This window comes from Alosa pseudoharengus, unplaced genomic scaffold (genome assembly GCF_046254945.1).
Source record: "Alosa pseudoharengus isolate Yale_2024_CS ecotype anadromous, Long Island Sound unplaced genomic scaffold, YU_APseudo_1.1 YU_APseudo_1.1_scf_11, whole genome shotgun sequence".
NCBI lineage: Eukaryota > Metazoa > Chordata > Actinopteri > Clupeiformes > Clupeidae > Alosa > Alosa pseudoharengus.
The window spans coordinates 33,994,469-34,011,960 of record NW_027468576.1 but is presented as its reverse complement, the minus strand read 5'-3'; the positions used below and the strand labels follow the sequence as shown (position 1 = coordinate 34,011,960).

At 45.1% G+C, this 17,492-nt stretch overlaps 2 protein-coding genes across 2 annotated transcripts; one reads left to right on the top strand and one right to left on the bottom strand.

Annotated features, from left to right (window-relative positions):
* The first annotated feature begins 79 nt into the window (after positions 1-79).
* On the top strand, positions 80-5,406 carry tmem47 (transmembrane protein 47). The gene is made up of 3 exons (XM_076278974.1): positions 80-507; positions 4,174-4,314; positions 4,845-5,406. Exons 1-3 carry the CDS (start codon positions 282-284, stop codon positions 5,021-5,023), a joined length of 546 nt encoding a protein of 181 aa, XP_076135089.1. The 5' UTR covers positions 80-281; the 3' UTR covers positions 5,024-5,406.
* Positions 5,407-7,700: 2,294 nt separating this feature from the next.
* On the bottom strand, positions 7,701-15,864 carry tab3 (TGF-beta activated kinase 1 (MAP3K7) binding protein 3). The gene is made up of 7 exons (XM_076278973.1): positions 15,703-15,864; positions 14,002-14,173; positions 12,649-13,825; positions 11,950-12,110; positions 11,303-11,396; positions 10,410-10,493; positions 7,701-8,127 (listed from the first exon to the last, which is right to left on the bottom strand). The coding sequence occupies exons 2-7, from the start codon at positions 14,101-14,103 to the stop codon at positions 7,982-7,984; spliced, it is 1,764 nt and encodes a 587-aa protein (XP_076135088.1). The 5' UTR covers positions 14,104-14,173; positions 15,703-15,864; the 3' UTR covers positions 7,701-7,981.
* Between the last annotated feature and the right edge of the window lie 1,628 nt (positions 15,865-17,492).

Below are 17,492 nucleotides of genomic sequence, written 5' to 3'. Positions count from 1 at the left end.
TTGTAGGCTACCTCTAAAAGACAGATGGAAAGCTCATGGGAGTTCTAGGCACTAGGACCCTGCAGGTGCAACTGTGATTTTTCAGTAATGTGCAGTGCAGTCGCATCAGCAGAAGCGGTACGGTAGGCTGCAGCAGCGTCCCCGACGCGCCGCGGCTACCCATCTTCAAACATCAGCAATCTAACGGATTGGTTTGCAGAGAGCTAAAGTGTCTGTACTCTGAGAAGAATAACACAGCGCAGCTGATCACCGTTCGGGCACAACCGAGCGAGCCTGCCGTCATGGCCTCGTCAGTGAGTGGAACGGAGGAAGTGCGCGGGTCGGCGTTGACGCCCCTGAAGTTGGTGGGCTTGGTGTGCATCTTCCTCGCGTTGTGCCTGGACGTCGGGTCTGTGTTGAGCCCAGCGTGGGTAACCGCGGATGATCAGTATTACCTGTCTCTTTGGGAGTCGTGCTGGAAGCCTGTTACCTCGGAAACCTGGCAGTGCAGCACCACATTGGAGACGGGTGAGACCCGTTACTTGTAGCCTACTCGAATGGAGATTGCCACACTCCCATATGGCGCATCGTTTGTTAATATAATGTCGATTTTCTGATAAAGAAAAAGTAATATTTGCGATGGTGCTTTGATAACGATCTGCATCCGTACGCTATTGATATGCATATGAATTCCACGATGACAAAGGGGCCCAGCACTGTCTAATGACTGGTGCATCCCTACCACAGTCACTGCTTTTCTCCATATTTTTAAACGCACCAAATGGGCGAACCATTGTTTTTTTCTTTTGTCGTGTTTACCCTGTAGCCTAGCCTGTTCTGAGAAGGAGGTTCTATATTCTAAATGTTTATTTAGTAGCCTAGGCCTAGAAAAACAAATATGTTGGCTGAATTAATCTTGTTCACAAGATTAACTTCAGGAGTTCACAAATCCTATGAATCTCGTAAAGAGCACTTGGAATAAGTAGCCTCCGTCTTGCCATACAAAAGTTGTCTGGTGGAGCTGTCTTGCGAATGATGTGGGGAATTTTGTAGTGCGAACGGTGATCCAGCTGGGGTTTCATTCTGCTTTTGTTGCCCAGTAAAATGCGCCTTTGTTGAACTTCCCTCTCCGGCCAAGTAGCGGGGTTAACTTCAAGAATCGAACTCCCAAGATGCCTTAATGTCGGGAGATTAGTTACCACGGAAACAAGTGGCGCATTCTACAAATGCAATTTCCCACAGAAAGAGATACTTCCTCGCTTGCTCGCTTCACATTTGCTCTGGAGTTTGTGTGGGAACAAACTGCCTTGCACCTCATTTTGTTTTTTAGTAACTAGTTTGTCTTTACTTGCTTCTCGAGTTCATGGGCTGGCGACCATCATGACAAATCTTTGTTCCACTTTCCTTGTCCTGGCATAAACTGACAAAGAACAGGATTGACTTCTTGTAAAGTGGACCATTTACCCTTGTAAGCATTCCAGAAGAGATGCATAAGCAAAACAGCCCTTTCTTTCACTTTGGTCAGCTCAGTATTGATTCGAAACCCTGCTGCAATCAGTCTGCAGATATTCAGTATTTCCTGTGTCATGCACCATGCATTAAACAAATTCAATTAACTTTGGTGGCAGCCCTGAGTCCTGTTGGCGTTGGTAATGCAGTCAGTGCATGTTTAAATTTGGTCTCGTGGTGAAACATTGGAATACCCAACCAGGTAAACAAGACCCATGGCATATAGGAAAACACACAAACATGTCTACACACACACACGACCCCTCTCTCTCTCTCTCTCTCTCTCTCTCTCTCTCTCTCACTCTCACTCTCTCTCCCCCCCCACACACACATACATACGTAAACAGACAAAAATAGAGCAGCAGGGGCCAAGAGGTTGGGAAAGCTTCATGTGAGAGTGAGTCTGCAGAGAGGCAGGAATGTGGAGAGGCTCTGTAAGACGCTCTTTGTGCGGATTGCGGCCCAGTGTGAGAGAGAGAGAGCAGGGTCAAATGTGGAGGGTGTGCGTATGGGCCGCGGCGAGTCGAGCGAGTCTGGGGAGAGGGGAGGAATGTGGAGGGAACATGTCTTTGTGATGGAATTCGATCGGATCGCCGCCACTCTGTGACATTGAGTCCCTCGTTTGCTCCGCTCCGCTCCGCTCAGTCTCTCGCTCAGTCTCTCGCTCTCTTTTTCTAGATATGTTTTCTTCTTTTACTTCACTCACTCCAGTCCTACATTCTCTCTCTCTCTCTCTCTCTCTCTCGCTCTCTCACTCTCTCAGTCTTTCTGTCTTTCTTATTATCCCTCTTCTCTCATTCTCTCCCTCTGTCTCTTGCTTATTTCCTCTCTCACTCCTTCCCTCTGCTGTCCTGTCCCTCCCCTTGATTGACTCTGATACTGAATGGCCAGAGGGCGTTTATAAATGAGCAGCTCCTGTAAGAAAATAGATTATAGTAATTAAAGTTTAGATTTAATCTCTTATCCACACTTCCATCTGCAATACTGTAGGAGGGAGGGAGGGTGGCTGAATAAACATGGTGTGCGGAAGGCTCCACGAAACCCAGGCTTCGAGACAGGACTGCATCAGTCTTTCGGGGTGAAGTTATCCCTCTTCTGGTTCGGATGGAGTGGGGCCTGTGAGGTTGAGAGAGAGGGCCAGGGTCATTCTCAGGGGACCTCTCGTTACGAGGGTGAAAAGCTTTAAGGAATGATGGCTCAGTTGTTTTTTTCTTCTGTCTTTTTTCCCCTTTCTCTCTCTACCCCCATTTTTCCCTCTGGCTTCCTGCAATGACAGCTCCATTTTTACCCCTAAATCTTAAGCCTTATTTGGAAATGAAGTCTTGTTTATGTTCGGGGAGCCGGGCAGGGAGGGAGAGAATGGAGCCGCATGGGAGAGCAGGAGCCTGTTGCTGAAACAGGCACATTTTCGCCGAGGCTCTGTGCATCATCGCTGAGCCTGTTCCTGACTCTCTCTTTCTCTCTTTTCCCTGTGCTGTGGGGAGCTTCTCAACCACAAATCTACATAAATAATCTGTGCCGGATACCTCTGCTCTCACCCTCCAAAACCACTATTTACATTAGCGTGCAAGGGGGATTTTTTTTTTTTTAATACGTTGCTCTCCTTTAGTTTTGTCTGCTTATTTTTCTGCACGTCTTTTCCCACTTCTCGGATTGTCCTTTCCACACCCAGAAAGTCAACACTGGTCTTGCAGTGACCTGACATTATGAGCCAGTGAAACAGCATACTACACATTATGCCCATTGATTTATTTTTTTGTTTGTTCTTTTTTTATCCCATCCCTACACACATGGTCCATTGGGATTCCTCACCATTCCTTTATGTTGTTAGGTACAGTGTGAGCTGGTGAGCTGTCTTCTCTCTCCTCTCTTCCATCCCCCCACCGTGACCCCCCCCCCCCCCCCCACCGCCCCGCCTCTTCTCTCTCTGTCAGCACTCCTTGGAGGATTCAGTGCTATTTCAGGTTGCTACTCTCCGGTTGAGTGTTTCAGAGTGCTTCTGAATGAAATGCAGAGACAGCGGGGGGGGTCTTTGACATCAGCCAGGAAATGGGGCATCCATTACAAGCTGAGGACATTCAGTGAGGCCTGGCCGAGACAGCAAGTATAGCTCTATGAATGTGTGTGTGTGTGTGTGTGTGTGTGTGAGTGTGTGTGTGTGTGTGTGTGAGTGTGTGTGTGTGAGAGTGTGTGTGTGTGTGAGAGTGTGTGTGTGTGTGTGTGTGTGTGTGTGTGTGTGTGTAGTATGTGTGTGTAGTATGTGTGTGTGTGTGTGTGTGTGTGTGAGAGTGTGTGTGTGTGTGTGTGTGGAGGTTAGTTGTGCCATCTTACAGCAGGTGTTCATGGATGCTGCACAGTCTTTCATTCGTTATCTAATAAGTCGACAAATCCTCTCCTCTCTTTTATCTTTGTCAACGCACAACTCAGGTTCCTAATCCACTCAAAGTCGGCACTTACTTCAAACCTGAGTGGGCGGCTTTCCTCCACTCTCCTGCGGATTCCACCCTGCGTCTGCCTATTCCTGCCACTTCCTGGCATGCTTGCGTGACTGACTAAGACAGACTCTCAGGAGTCTTAGTAGTTACCAAACAATGCACAGACTGAAACAGTGCAACTCTATTTCTCTCATTGACTCCCCCCTTTCTCTCTGTCTCGTTGTGTTCCCCCTGCCCTTGTCTCATTTAGACTGGCAGATCGCCACACTGGCCTTGTTGCTTGGCGGAGCAGCTCTCATTCTTCTCTCTTTCTTGGTGGCTCTGGTGTCAGTTTGTATTGGATCAAGGAGGCGGTTCTACAGACCTGTTGCTGTGATGCTGTTTGCTGCAGGTACTTCACTCTCACGCACGCACACACACACGCACGCACGAACACAAACACACACACACACACACACACACACACACACACACACGCACGCACACACACACACATTCTTTATCTCTTTCTCTCTTTCACACACACTCCCATTCTTTCTTATGCACACACACACACACACACACACACACACACACACACACACACACACACACATACACATACACACAGTCACTCACTCAGATCTGTTTTCTAGTAAGAACATAACTTTTCTAGCAGCCAAATGGCAGCCTGATAAATCCCAAGGAGGCCTCATAAAACAATAGATCTACTGACAGGAAATGCATCACAGTTTCCACCCCTTCAAAGCACTGATACAGCTGCTACACATTAAAGTTATTGTGTTTAGAGATGCTTTTTATAGATTTTTAGATTTAGTCACAACAGAAGACCCCCCCCCCCCCCCCTCCACACTAGAATGACATTGTGGGAGTTCTCGAATTGGCCTTAGTTGTGTGTTTTGTAATTCTGTGTGTTCGCAGTGGTCTTTCAGGCGTGCAGCTTGGTCCTCTACCCCATCAAGTTCATCGAGACCATCAGCTTGAGAATATACCACGAGTTCAACTGGGGCTACGGCCTCGCCTGGGGTGCCACCATCTTCTCTTTCGGAGGGGCCATCCTGTACTGCCTGAATCCTAAGAACTATGAAGATTACTACTAATCTCGCTTGACGACTCGAATGCCTTCAGCACACCCCCTGGTGTTCTCCACTATCTGTGACAATAGCGGCTCATGCACTGAACTGTTAGTTTTCTCCCCCTCTTTGCTGAACTGATGCTGATTACCTTATGAACACATATGCACGCACCTACACGTAAAGACACACACACACAAAGACACGCACAGGATCACACACAGAATGCACAGAAAATTGCAGACTTCACTAATGTGTGGACTTTGATGAGGAAGTGAGAGTGTATTTTCCAGTTTCCCATTTGCCAGTTCCAATCATCATCTTCAATCTATCTTGTTCATATCATCATTCTATTAAGTCATTATCATTCTCTAAATCAATCATTCAATTAAAACGTATCATTCCACACAGCTATCAAACCAAATCGGCCTATCATTTTTCTTCTTTCATTTCCTGTCACTTTGAAACATTTCTCTGTTAATTTTTCAGATCAACCACAAATCATTCTTAGTACTAATGACTCATCTCTTTCTGATATGTTGCCAAATGGACTTAGACTGTAACAAAATTCTGTAACAGAGTATGCAATCAAAGAAAGATATCGCATTTCAGTTCTGTGGATACAGGATGTTGCTTCATAGAAAGTGGTATCATACAGACACGACCATACAAGTGGGTTATGAATGTGACTGTACATTACAGTACTGTAGTAGAAGGTTACCAATGGTATTTAATTGTATGTAATGGTATATACTGTTGTTGTGCCATCACAACGTGTAAACTTAGGATGGAAGATGTTTTAGCAAAGGTTCTCTCTATAGAGTGAGAGAATTGAGAGAATGAATGACTGGAGAGTGTAGATGAGACAGGGACATCTGATGGTGCGGAGAGGAGGGGAGTTTGAGACTGATGGTGCGAAAGCATTATTGAAGCCCTTAAGACCTTTTTATTGAAACACTTCAGATAACCCTCACTCTAAATCACACACACACAGAAACACACACACACACCAGGAACATACAAGCCCAGAGTACCATTCTGATGTGTTTACAGTTACAGTTATCAGATCACTAGTATAGTTGTTTACATTCCTGTCATGCTAAAAATGCCCATTCCCCAGGCACGTCCTATCAGTTTGTGGAGCAGAAACTAAAAGAGACTACTCCACCGCTGCCACTTCACAGGAGTGGGGGGGAGGAACTCTAGCTGTGTACGACACAATCAAGTCTGTCTGGCAGTACAGTAGCATAATAGTCAGAAACGGTCTGTCGCTGCAGTGATGCGGCTAGCCTGAATGACCGTTGTTGAGCATTGTGAAGTTTTGTCTGGCTAGCAGTGGCCTCCTCCACTGACACTTGTGTTTCAACTCTGTGACTCAAGATCATGCCCTGTTTTAGTCCTTTAAAAAAAAGAAAACTGGGTTCTTCATAGAAAAATAGGATTTAGCAATGTAGAGCAGAGATCTTGTTGTTTATAGCCAAGCCTTGGTAATAGACTAGTTTCTGACCTATCAAAAAAAGGTAAACTTTTCATGAATACCGATGCAGGTACTGTAGATGAAGATGACCAGAATTTAGATAAGCGTTGACTTGAGTGCATGTGTATGTAAGTGTGCAAGAGAGAATGCAAAACTGTTGTGTGTGTGTGTGTGTGTGTGTGTGTGTGTGTGTGTGAGAATGCTTGTGTGTATTTGGCTAAAGGCCTCTTCTGCTCTGTGTGTGCAGTCGTGACGTCTGACACTGGTTTCGATACTAACACAATAAACAGGTGAACAGACTGAATGCTTTTCCTCATCACTGGGTGGGGAGCGGAAAGGGGGGGGGGGGGGCTGCTTCACAGGTGTAAAGGAAGGAACACAGAGACGGCTAAATGAAAAGGATCTGAGGAGGAAGTAGGAGATTGGAAGGAAGAGAGGCTGCACAAAAGAAAAAGAGGAGACAGAGAAAAAACAAGATACCTTCCAGAACCTTCTAAAGTCCCGACTGAAGACTGCAAAGGTACGATCAGGTATCACATAGAATCAGCTCCTTTATTTTTATTACGTACAGCAAGTTGAGGCATTTGCACAGGAAATCAACATCTTTTAACACAGAATACAGTGTGGCATAGTATGCATAAAAGTACCAGGTATATATATCTTATACGCAAGTCTCTTAGTGTTCTTCATTCAATGAGAGGAGCTCTCTTCTGCAGAGAGCGAATACAGTGTAAAGTCTACATAATATATCTTTCAGACCCCTGCTGTTTGTTAAAATAATATCATCATCATCATCATCATCATCATCACCCTACTCTTTTAGAGGAGAGCTGCCCCACACTTGCTCTGGTTTGGGGCTTCATATGTGTAAACACGACAGTCTCATTCTGCATGGAATGCTAGATCGGTAAACCACGCCTCTTTCTCTTCCAAAGGCTTCCGCCCATTGTAAACCCCACCCAGTAGATCAGATCCAGGGTCAATCACTCCCTTTCTGCCTTTTTCATGTCTTTTTCTTTCACTCGTTTTTTTACATGGACACAGTCTCCCACCTTTCTCCTTAAAGCATCATCCTCCTCCTCCAATAGAGATCACAGGTAAGTGCAGGAAGCTCCTCCAAGAGGTGGGTGGGTGGGTTTCGATGGAGTGGCTCTTCCTCAGGGGAAGGGGGGGTGGGGGCTCAGTTATTGCTGGGCTTCAAAGAGGAACTTAGGAAAGGGGGGGGGGGGGGGGAAGGGACAGGCGGAGGGTCTCATGCCTCTGAATAACAATAGGTAGAACCCCCGGAAAAGTAGCACGATGAGACTGACGATTAGTTAGGGCGGTAGAGGATTTGGGAGCGGGGACAGTCTCATCGTTTGATCGTTCAATCAATCACTCGGTCAACGGATCGCACGCCAGGCATGGGGGGGCGGGGACGAGGAGGGGGCATGGGAGGGGTGTGTGGCAGGGCGTGCTGTGGCGTGGCGTGGCGTGGCGTGACACCATGTGGCGCTACCGCGGCGGGCTCAGGTGTAGCGCGGCATCTCGCACTGCTCGCATCGGTTGAGCGCTGGGTGGTTGAGGAAGGTGCAGCTGTCGCAGTTCCACTGGGCCCCCTCGAAGTCCTCGTCCCTCTGGGCGTGCGGTGGCGGTCGGGATGGACGCTCCTCGTCTGGGGGATGCACAGGTACGGTCAGACAAAATTAAAAGTCCATGGCTGCACACTCTATATACTCCAATATACATTTAAGTCACGTTTATATATTAACATAAAGGAACGCATCAACTTTATAACATTTTTGCTGTCTTTGAGTTACATACAGAACACCCAGTCTGACACCGTTAGCCTGTAGCTCTCTTTTAGCTATAGGCTAGCTATAGGCTAACTAGGCAGCCGTGGCCTACTGGTTAGCGCTTCGGACTTGTAACCGGAGGGTTGCCGGTTCGAACCCCGACCAGCAGGCACGGCTGAAGTGCCCTTGAGCAAGCACCTAACCCCTCACTGCTCCCCGAGCACCGCCGCTGTTGTTGCAGGCAGCTCACTGTGCCGGGATTAGTGTGTGCTTCACCTCACTGTGTGCTGATTGTGTTTCACTAATTCACGGATTGGGATAAATGCAGAGACCAAATTTCCCTCACGGGATCAAAAGAGTATATACACTTATACTAGGCAAATAAGTGGCAAATAAGCTAATTGGGGCTTTTTGCAGGCAATTGGTAGAAGGAGATGAGGTCAGAAATGGTGTGGTCCCATGGGCACTTAGACCTGAGATGTGGTACGAGTGTATCCACTTGCACCACAGAAGTTAAGTTTTGTTTTTTTGAGCCTTTAATGTCTTATCAGTAAAGCTAATACAGGAAATGAGTGGGAGAAAGACAGGGTGAGTGGGCTCAAGAAATGACCTTGGCACTGGCAATGACCCTCCTCTATCCCACACTTAAACTTTCATACTGACATTTCCGCTATCGTCTTAGTAAGGGTATAAAGGCAGTGAGAGACAACCTGAAAAATGATTCAATGTCTACACAAGAAAGGTTTTACACTAACGGACATCTTCTGGTGTAAAGTTTCACACTAACGGACATCTTCTGGTGTAAAGTTTCAGACTAACAGATATCTTCTAGTGTAAAGTTTCACACTAACAGATATCTTCTGGTGTAAAGTTACGTAAGTTTTCATTAGGGAATAAAGAGAAGGGTAGACTATAAAGGTATATTTGGTGCAAAACTCCTGAGCACTTGTGGCAATAGATTTTGTACGTGTAGCCAAAAGTCACAAGTGTGTCGGTAAATTTGAAGTCACAGAGATTTTTTGTTATCCTGCAAACACAACACAGCAGTTACAACTACACAAATCCTTCGGTGCAAGTGCACAAATCCCATGCCACACATCACAAATTAAAAACATCCTATGCTCACATTTTTGCTACTATCACCTCAGTATATTTGGTGCAAAACACATTTGCACAGCTGTATTTAAAAATGTGAGAACATGAACACAATTTGTACATTTGTAAACTTTTATGTGAATTAATGCAACAAGAGTCGCACATCTGTAGAATATCTTCTTTAAAATGCATTTATTTAATCTAAAAGTAAAAATTCGGAGCAGCACAGATGTAGTAATAGCTATAAACTTTAATTAAGGTGCACAAAAGGGACCTTAATTAAATTTTATAGCTATTACTACATCTGTGCAGCTCCGAATTTTTACTTTTAGTATATCTACACGGTCCGCTCTTCGTCTGATGCACCAGATGTAATGCTGCAGAAGCGCGGTGGATCCACTCTTTTGTGAAATCGCATTTATTTAATCATCTGGGTCTGTGACTATTTTCTCGCATGCACACAAGTCAATAACTACAACTGCTTGAATCTGCCGCTAGGAGTCTCAAATGCTGTTTTCTGTAGCTCTCACTTTTGCACCACATGTGACTGAGATATTTGGTGCAAAACTGACTCGTACCCGAAGAAAAGTTTCACACTAACAGACATCTTCTGGTGTAAAGTTTTGAAAACTTGAGTTTCCATTGGGGAATAAAAAGAAGGGTAGACGGCCCTACACATTCGCAGAACAGGTCAATGAACCCAACATTGCACAAAAACACCAAGTCATGCTGAAGGCCTATTGCGTAACAGAAATCATCCACACGGTCATGTGCTCCACAGTCTGAGAGGGATTTGCAGTAGTAGTGCAACAATGATAAAAGTCTGGACATGCCAGTACCGGAGCTGAAATAACTACACTCTTGCACAACTCACAACTCATAAAGTATTTATGACAAATGTATTATTTATGAACAAGTGTAATAAAAGAAGGCTTGTGCATCATCATCAATGCAGCCTTCATGTAGTCACTTGATAGTGTAGTATATTTACAGTGTATGTCCACCCAAAATGAAAAAGGCAAAGTGAGGAAAAAGAGACTGTTTTACGCTGAGGTGGGCAGCTAACCTTTTTTAGAGGGTTTTGGTGGTACCACCGGACCAGGCTGAATGTTGTCATAGAAGTTGTTCTTGGCTTTCGGATCAAACTTCCCTGTGAAAAACAGAGTAGAGTGTTACAGCTTAACCAAAATACTACAAAACACCCTGTCAAAACCGCTGGGTATACACAGAGTTCCCAAATCTTATCAAAAGAATTACCACAGTCCTTTCCAGGCCCCAAATCCCTCAAAACCAAGAACCCAACTCAACATAGTTTGAGACACACATCAAGGTTCATTACTGTTACAACACTGAGAATGTTTGTGATGAGAACTAAGAGCCTTTACAGACAACAATTAAAAAGAGGTAGAGGATTTCAAGGATCTCTCAGAACAGTTGACACTTCTGAAACAAACTACCATTTTACAAGACGTGACGTTTCTCAAGAAGTAGACGACCTTGGAACAGATGTGTGCCAGACTGGGCCTGGGCAAGTGCTGGGCCAAATCTGCCCTGCGGTGAGTTTCTAGCAGCGGCATACACAAAGCCAGTTTTACCATCCAATGGTACTGAGCAACATGGAGGTATTGACCACAAATGGAATAAGTAGAAAACAAATGAAAGAGATACAAGTCACTGAGAAGCTAAAAATGACCTGGCATTTTCTAAATTTTCAAAAAAAAAAAAACTAAAATTGAGTGGGGAATGTCAAATGAGGAAAAACGTTTTTGTCAGAATGGCATAACTGCACAAGCACAAGTTCGAGGCAGCTTCATAAACCAACCCTTATCTGCTGCACATTCATAATCAACTCCTTTTGCTGTGAAATTCACTGGAACCATGTCCTGGCATTAGAAAATCGTTTCAGCCTCACAAGGAAAAGTTTTCATGTCAAGACTGGCTGGACAGCACATTCAGTACCTCTAGACTGCAGCAGGTCTGTCTCCTTCAAGGTGCAATCAATGTCAATCTGGAGCTGTCTGTTTAAGGTACGCAGTCTGGTCATCTCTTCAGGCTGTTCAACACATACACACACACGCTACTTTGAGAAAATGCCAAAAAAAAAAAGTCATGAAAATGGGAGTAAATAACAAACACTCACTTTTCACATAAGCCAAACACTACTGTTCTTTTGATAAATTGTCAGATTTAATGCAACAGCATAAAAAAAAAAAAGTAATTATTATTTTAAGTCTCTGAGATTCTGAGAGACGAAGGCATCAAGTTTACATTCTTTAAACCTCAATCATACAATATAACAGACAATTATTTTGAGATTAATTAAAATTAAAATGTGGATGCCTCTCAGTTCAGTTTTCACGGTCACCTTTGACCAGCTTTTGGGCATACTTTTTTTCCCCTTTAAAATATATCTATTACAGGTGCCATATAACCTCAACAGTATTAAGAGGTATGTCAAAATGGATTGTCTCACATTGATTATGTGACAATGAAAGACAGTCAGTTGACATTCCTGGCAAAAAGATGAATTTTCCACACATCCTACCCATCAAACTGCCCTGCAGACACATCCTACCCATCAAACTGCCCTGCAGACGTGCACATACCCTGGGGATGATGCTGGAGCTGTTGACCCTCCGGAAGCGTCTCTGTAAAGCATCATACTCCATGTCATTGACTTCAGCCTTCAGCCCCTCAAGCTTCTGCTGTTCTTTGCACAGCTCCTTCAACAGCCGCTCCATCCTGGCCCTCTGGTGCAGCAGCAGAGCTAACAAGAGAGACAGACGCCGTGTTAAAGCACAGGGCGAGTCACATTTTTATGTGAGGTGTGTAGGTGCATTTACGGACACTTTAGGGCCGTCCACACTGCTAACGATAACCATAAAGACAACTGTAACTTGTAACTACAGATATGTGCGCACACTGACAGATAAGGCATGCCTCTCAGAAATATTATTCATGTTCATTGCTGGGATGCCTAAAATTTAATGTATTCCGAAATGTCAACATTTCTACCATTCACAAAGTCGCTCTGATAGTGATCTCCGAAGATATTCTTTTTCAAGTCGTCATTTCACCTTTAACTCTTTTTTAGCAGATAATTATCAGTAATTAACTTTTTTTTCTCTCATATAGCCGATTATTTATTTATTTAATACTATTATTATTTTTAGTTGTGAAGCTCTTTGGCACAACCTCTGTTGTTTTAAAATCTGCTCTATAAATAAAATCATCTTGACTTTGACAGAAAACAAAAACATGCGCGTGAACGCACACGCACACCCCAGCTACATCATGATTCATACCCTGTGTGTATGCATAGTCATCAGAGCCAGAGCTGGAGCGTCGCGGCATGCGGTTGGCGATGTGGCTGGCAAAGCTGCCCGGCCCGGCCGAGATGGGCAGGATGGGCGGAGGGGCGCCGTGGCGCTCGCCCTGGTCCACGATGTTGAGCAGCGGCTCGGCCTCCACGGGCGGGGACCCGGCGGGCCTCTGCGGCTGCCCCGCGTGCACTTTGATCTTGAAGCTGTAGGCCGAGCCGGCGGGCTGCGGGGAGGAGGTGGGCCGGGGCCGCGGCGGGCCCTGGTGGAGGTACACGCCGTGGTGGAAGGTGGTGCCCACGGGGCCCGTCATGCTGATGGCGCGCGACGGCGAGCTGGGCGACGGGCAGGTGGCCATGTAGTAGGACGGGCCCTGGGAGTTGTGGACTGGGGAGTTGCTGCGCGGCCGCGGCCCTTCCAGTGTGATCTCGATCTGGTTCGTCAGGGAGCTCTTGGAGGAGAGGTAGGGTCGGTAGGCCTGCTGGTAGGGCATGTTCTGCAGGTTCGGGGGGCTGATGGGCAAGAAGGCATGCGACGTCTGGGGGACCTGGTGCTGGGGGGAGCTATAGGGGGAAGGGTGGGAGGGGTGTGAGGGGTAGGAGGAGGGCTGGTAAGGGTTGGGCTGGTAGACAGCAGACCCAGCAGATGAGGGCCAGGGTGCAGGCTGTGGGCTCTGAGAGGGGGAGGGACGGATATAGAGAGCGCTGTTGTTGCTGTTGTAAGAGGGGGGGATCTGCAAGGCCTGAGGAGCGTTAGGCAGGTTTTGGGAGAGGGTGACCGTGATCGGGTTCATGGTGTATCGGGGGATGGGGGTGTAAGTCGGGGACATGCCCTGCATGGGAGGGGGTGTGGGGGTACTGGCCGAGCGTCCTTGATCACTCATGAAAAAGGGGTTGTACCCTGGCGAGGGGGCCATAGCAGGGGCCGACAGAGGCTCAGGGAATCCACCTCTTGGAGGCTCGATGTGGCTGTCGCTAGTGCTGTGCACCAGGTGGCGGCCTGGGCTGTTGGTCTTGTTGCCCTCAGAGGGGCCCAGGCTGATATGCAGCATCTGGTTCCTGTTCAGACGAACCTCATCAGGAGGACTGTGATATTCTTCATAAAGGTATCGGTTGCTTTCCTGAGCCAGCAGGTGGCAGCATACATCCAGGTTGTTATTGTTCTGAAACAGAAGACAAAGATTGAAACAGAAGCTTCAAAACAATAGCACGAGGATCTTCCCGTCAAGCCTTTGCAATAAACTACTGCAGACATAATTATGGACAATAATGGCACATCATTTGGTCAGCATGACACTGTTAAAGTTAGAGATATGAGATAATAGCTGTTTGCATCCACCTGCAGAAGGTACTGGGACACTACTCCCTCAGGGATCTCCGGGAAGCGCTGCTTGAGGTCCTGCAGGATGTGATAGTCTAACTGCGGGCCTCCCTGCGCCATCGTGAGCCCAGGGAGTAAGTCACTGAGCCCACAACCGGGAGCGCTGCACCTGTCGTTCACCTCTCATCCCCTGCAGAGAAAGTACAGGCTTGCTTGATACCAATATCTGACGGACCTCCCTTGAATCGTAACACAAAGGTTCTGGCAACATGACTACAATTGTTTTCAATCGATGCTGAAAATACAGCATTTGGGCCTCTCGGCTTTGCAGCAGTGCTGCAGCAGGACCACCGCAACGGTAAACATGGAAGACAACAGACTGATATTTAAAACATAAAAAAAACGATGTCAACATACTAACAGTATGACATTTGCTATGTCATCATGTCTACGTTCGTGTGCCATAGTTAGGCTGTGCCATCCCCTCGCCGTATGTTTGTTTGGACATTTCGTTGTGCCAAGCAACCAAATGAAATCGGAAACCTGGCGTCTTGACATTTAACCATTCAATAGCATTGCTTCAAGCCAACTTTTACCTTCGCATTAAATAATCACTATACTTTTCAGACGAAACACATGGCATGTCAGAAAACAACGTTTCTAGGTACATACTGTCTGCCTGCATTATCTTTCTGTTTGTATGGCTAACATTAGTTAGCTGTGGTTGCATCCTGATTAGCCACATTGTAAGATTAAGAGCAGCACTACGTTTAACTATGGGTAGACACTGTTCTGGTTTTCGACCAAAAACGAGGGCGCGTTAAAATGTGCACAGTTATGACTATTGATTAAAATTAATAACGACATAAGCTTAAGGCTCGGTTCAGTTGAAGTTACATATAACTTACATCAGCAAGCTAACGTTAATGTTACCTGCAACAACCTTATCAGTCATGTCTGTCCAACAAAACACACAACAGCGGAAAGAACAAAACGGAAGCCACATGTGGCTGGGCGTACAACTCATTTCAAACAAAGCAATTAATGACAACGATTACTGCATCGACATTCATGTTAGTGTGACAGTGGTAATACAAACGCCAGCTAGCTACGGCTTTTGATTATGGCCATCAACAACAGATTGTACGCAGGCTAAAATTAGCATAGCAGCTACTGGCTAGTAAATGGATGCCTGGCGTTAGCGAGCTAACGTTATCGTACAACATTTAGGGGCAGCATTTCATTATGTCGACAACTTGGTTCTTTCTGTGGTTGTAGTACTAGATATGTAAACATCAATGTTACAATGAATAACACACCTTCATGATCACATGCCTCCAAAGACCAAAGTCTAATGTTAACAGTTTGCTGTGTGATAAGGTTAGCATTAACGTTAACGTTAACTTCCAACGTTACAAACGGTAAATCAGCGAACTAGCACTAACGCCCAGAGTTGACATATTGACATCATTAAATGGCCAACTAGACTTTGACCAAAGGTTTCTCATTTTTGCAACGACAATGCAAGACTGCTCATCCCATATTCACGCAAATGTAACATGTCTATTGACAGCTGGACATCCAACGTTAGCAACTTCGTTCAAAGTAGCTAGTTAGCTACAGAGGCATTTAGCTAACGTTAGCCTAAGAGGATGCTGTTAGCTAACTTTACTGCTGCAGCAAACTAGCCAGCTAATTTTCTTAACAGCAGGAACTTACCATGGACTGACCCTCTGTGTCCATGGGCCACTAAATATTATTTAAGTTGTCACCAAACACGATGATTCAGTTAACAAAGCCAAGAATATTGACGAAGAGCTCGATGTGTCCAAAGAGTGTGTTGTTACGTGGGTTCCAGGAACTGTAGGCCAACGTCGTCGTCGGGAGTGCTACCGCGATAACCTGCGCAGACGTAGAAAGGGGTTAGCAAATGTGGCTAAATTTTTTTAGCTAAAAGTTCGAAATAAAAGTCCCGCAAAACAGCAATTTGAATGAAGAAATTGAGAATAAAACAAAATAAACCACTAATTGCCGTCGAGCGGCTCATATTTAGCATATAAAACAATTAAATCGATAAAGAATGGTGAAACACCCAGCATTTGAAGTAGCGTAAAATATTCTTGAAATTACACATTAGGACAGGGGTTCCCAAACTTTTCAACCCGCGACCCCCAAAATAAACGTGCCAGAGACTGGCGACCCCCACTATCCCTGGATGTGACTCAAAAAATAAAATAAAATGTGCGCACCGGCCATACACACTAGGCTTATCCAAACACAGGCTTAACGACAACACAAAACAACAGAGCAGCCTGTTATGATTTTACATATAGAAATTTACTATATGATAAAAGCAGAATACCTTAGTCAAAAAATAATATCCATGTAACATGAGTGCACATTATTGCTGTCGTGCAAACTTAACTTTGAAACATTACTTTAATTTCCATTTTAACAGAAGAATGTCAGGGTAATATCCACAAACTGTTGTAAACATATGTACATTGTTGCTGCGCAAATGTACATTTTGGCAACTATGTTTCAGCGTTAATCTCATCTAATGAGATGGATGCGCGCTATGCATGGAACACACCAAGTCCATTCTTGGTTTAATTGTGGAGACAGCCACACGGAGATCATCCTCCACATTTAGATGCGATCTGTATTTGTTTTTAATATATGTCAGTGCAGAGAATCTTTTCGCACAGGTATGTGGAGCCAAACGGCGTCAGTACGCGGCCTTGAATAGCTGTGGATATTTCCTCTCGACTGAAATCCAGAACTCAGCAAGCATCTTGGAATTAAAATGTTTAAAAAGAAAGTCTTTAAAGTGCGGTCAAGTGACAGCTCTTTTATTTCCCCCAAATTTATTGGATTTATGGAAATCATTTCGCGACCCACCCCTCGGCGTCCCGCGACCCCCACTTTGGGAACCCATGCATTAGGAAATAATAGATAGATGACTTTAATAATTTCCAGAGGAAAATCATGTTATAGCAGCCAAAATACAGATAGCCTAGCCCTAGGGCTTACCAAAATACACCTATTTCAAATTATTATGCAAATTGGATTTAAGTGTCATAAATATCTATTTATTTTGTTTTTCAATTAAAGTCATGGTATTGTGTCTCAGGGCTCTTTGGATCATTGAAATCAATCTCAGACACCTGGAGAAAATATTTGCAGTTCTTATGCAGGGAATGCAGTATTTTAGACACACAAAACTGCATCGTACTGCATAGTACTGTACTACAGCAGTATTTTGGACATGAAAATACTATACTGCACTGTAGCCTACTGTGGTATAACTGAACTGTACTTGAAAAAACTGCAGTTATTTTTTGCAAGGGGATATGTACAGCAAGCATCAAAAGCAAACAGCCCAGACACTGAAAGACATTGAAACTGGGCATTTATTGCTGTGTGAAGGTGATTCACACACAATTATGTTTCTTTCTCCTAGTCCTTTATAGGGAGAAACACTATATTTGGTAACTTCCATAGAAGTT

What these genes read in the sequence shown, in the direction of transcription:
- tab3 (XM_076278973.1), bottom strand. Translation starts at nt 14,103, where the DNA reads ATGGCGCAGGGAGGCCCGCAGTTAGACTATCACATCCTGCAGGACCTC. An exon ending in GCTCCAGCATCATCCCCAGG is followed by an intron (nt 11,397 to 11,949) that starts GTATGTGCACGT and finishes TGTGTTGAACAG; the next exon opens with CCTGAAGAGATGACCAGACT. An exon ending in ACCAAAACCCTCTAAAAAAG is followed by an intron (nt 8,128 to 10,409) that starts GTTAGCTGCCCA and finishes TGCATCCCCCAG; the next exon opens with ACGAGGAGCGTCCATCCCGA.
- tmem47 (XM_076278974.1), top strand. Translation starts at nt 282, where the DNA reads ATGGCCTCGTCAGTGAGTGGAACGGAGGAAGTGCGCGGGTCGGCGTTG. An exon ending in CAGCACCACATTGGAGACGG is followed by an intron (nt 508 to 4,173) that starts GTGAGACCCGTT and finishes TGTCTCATTTAG; the next exon opens with ACTGGCAGATCGCCACACTG. An exon ending in TGTGATGCTGTTTGCTGCAG is followed by an intron (nt 4,315 to 4,844) that starts GTACTTCACTCT and finishes GTGTGTTCGCAG; the next exon opens with TGGTCTTTCAGGCGTGCAGC.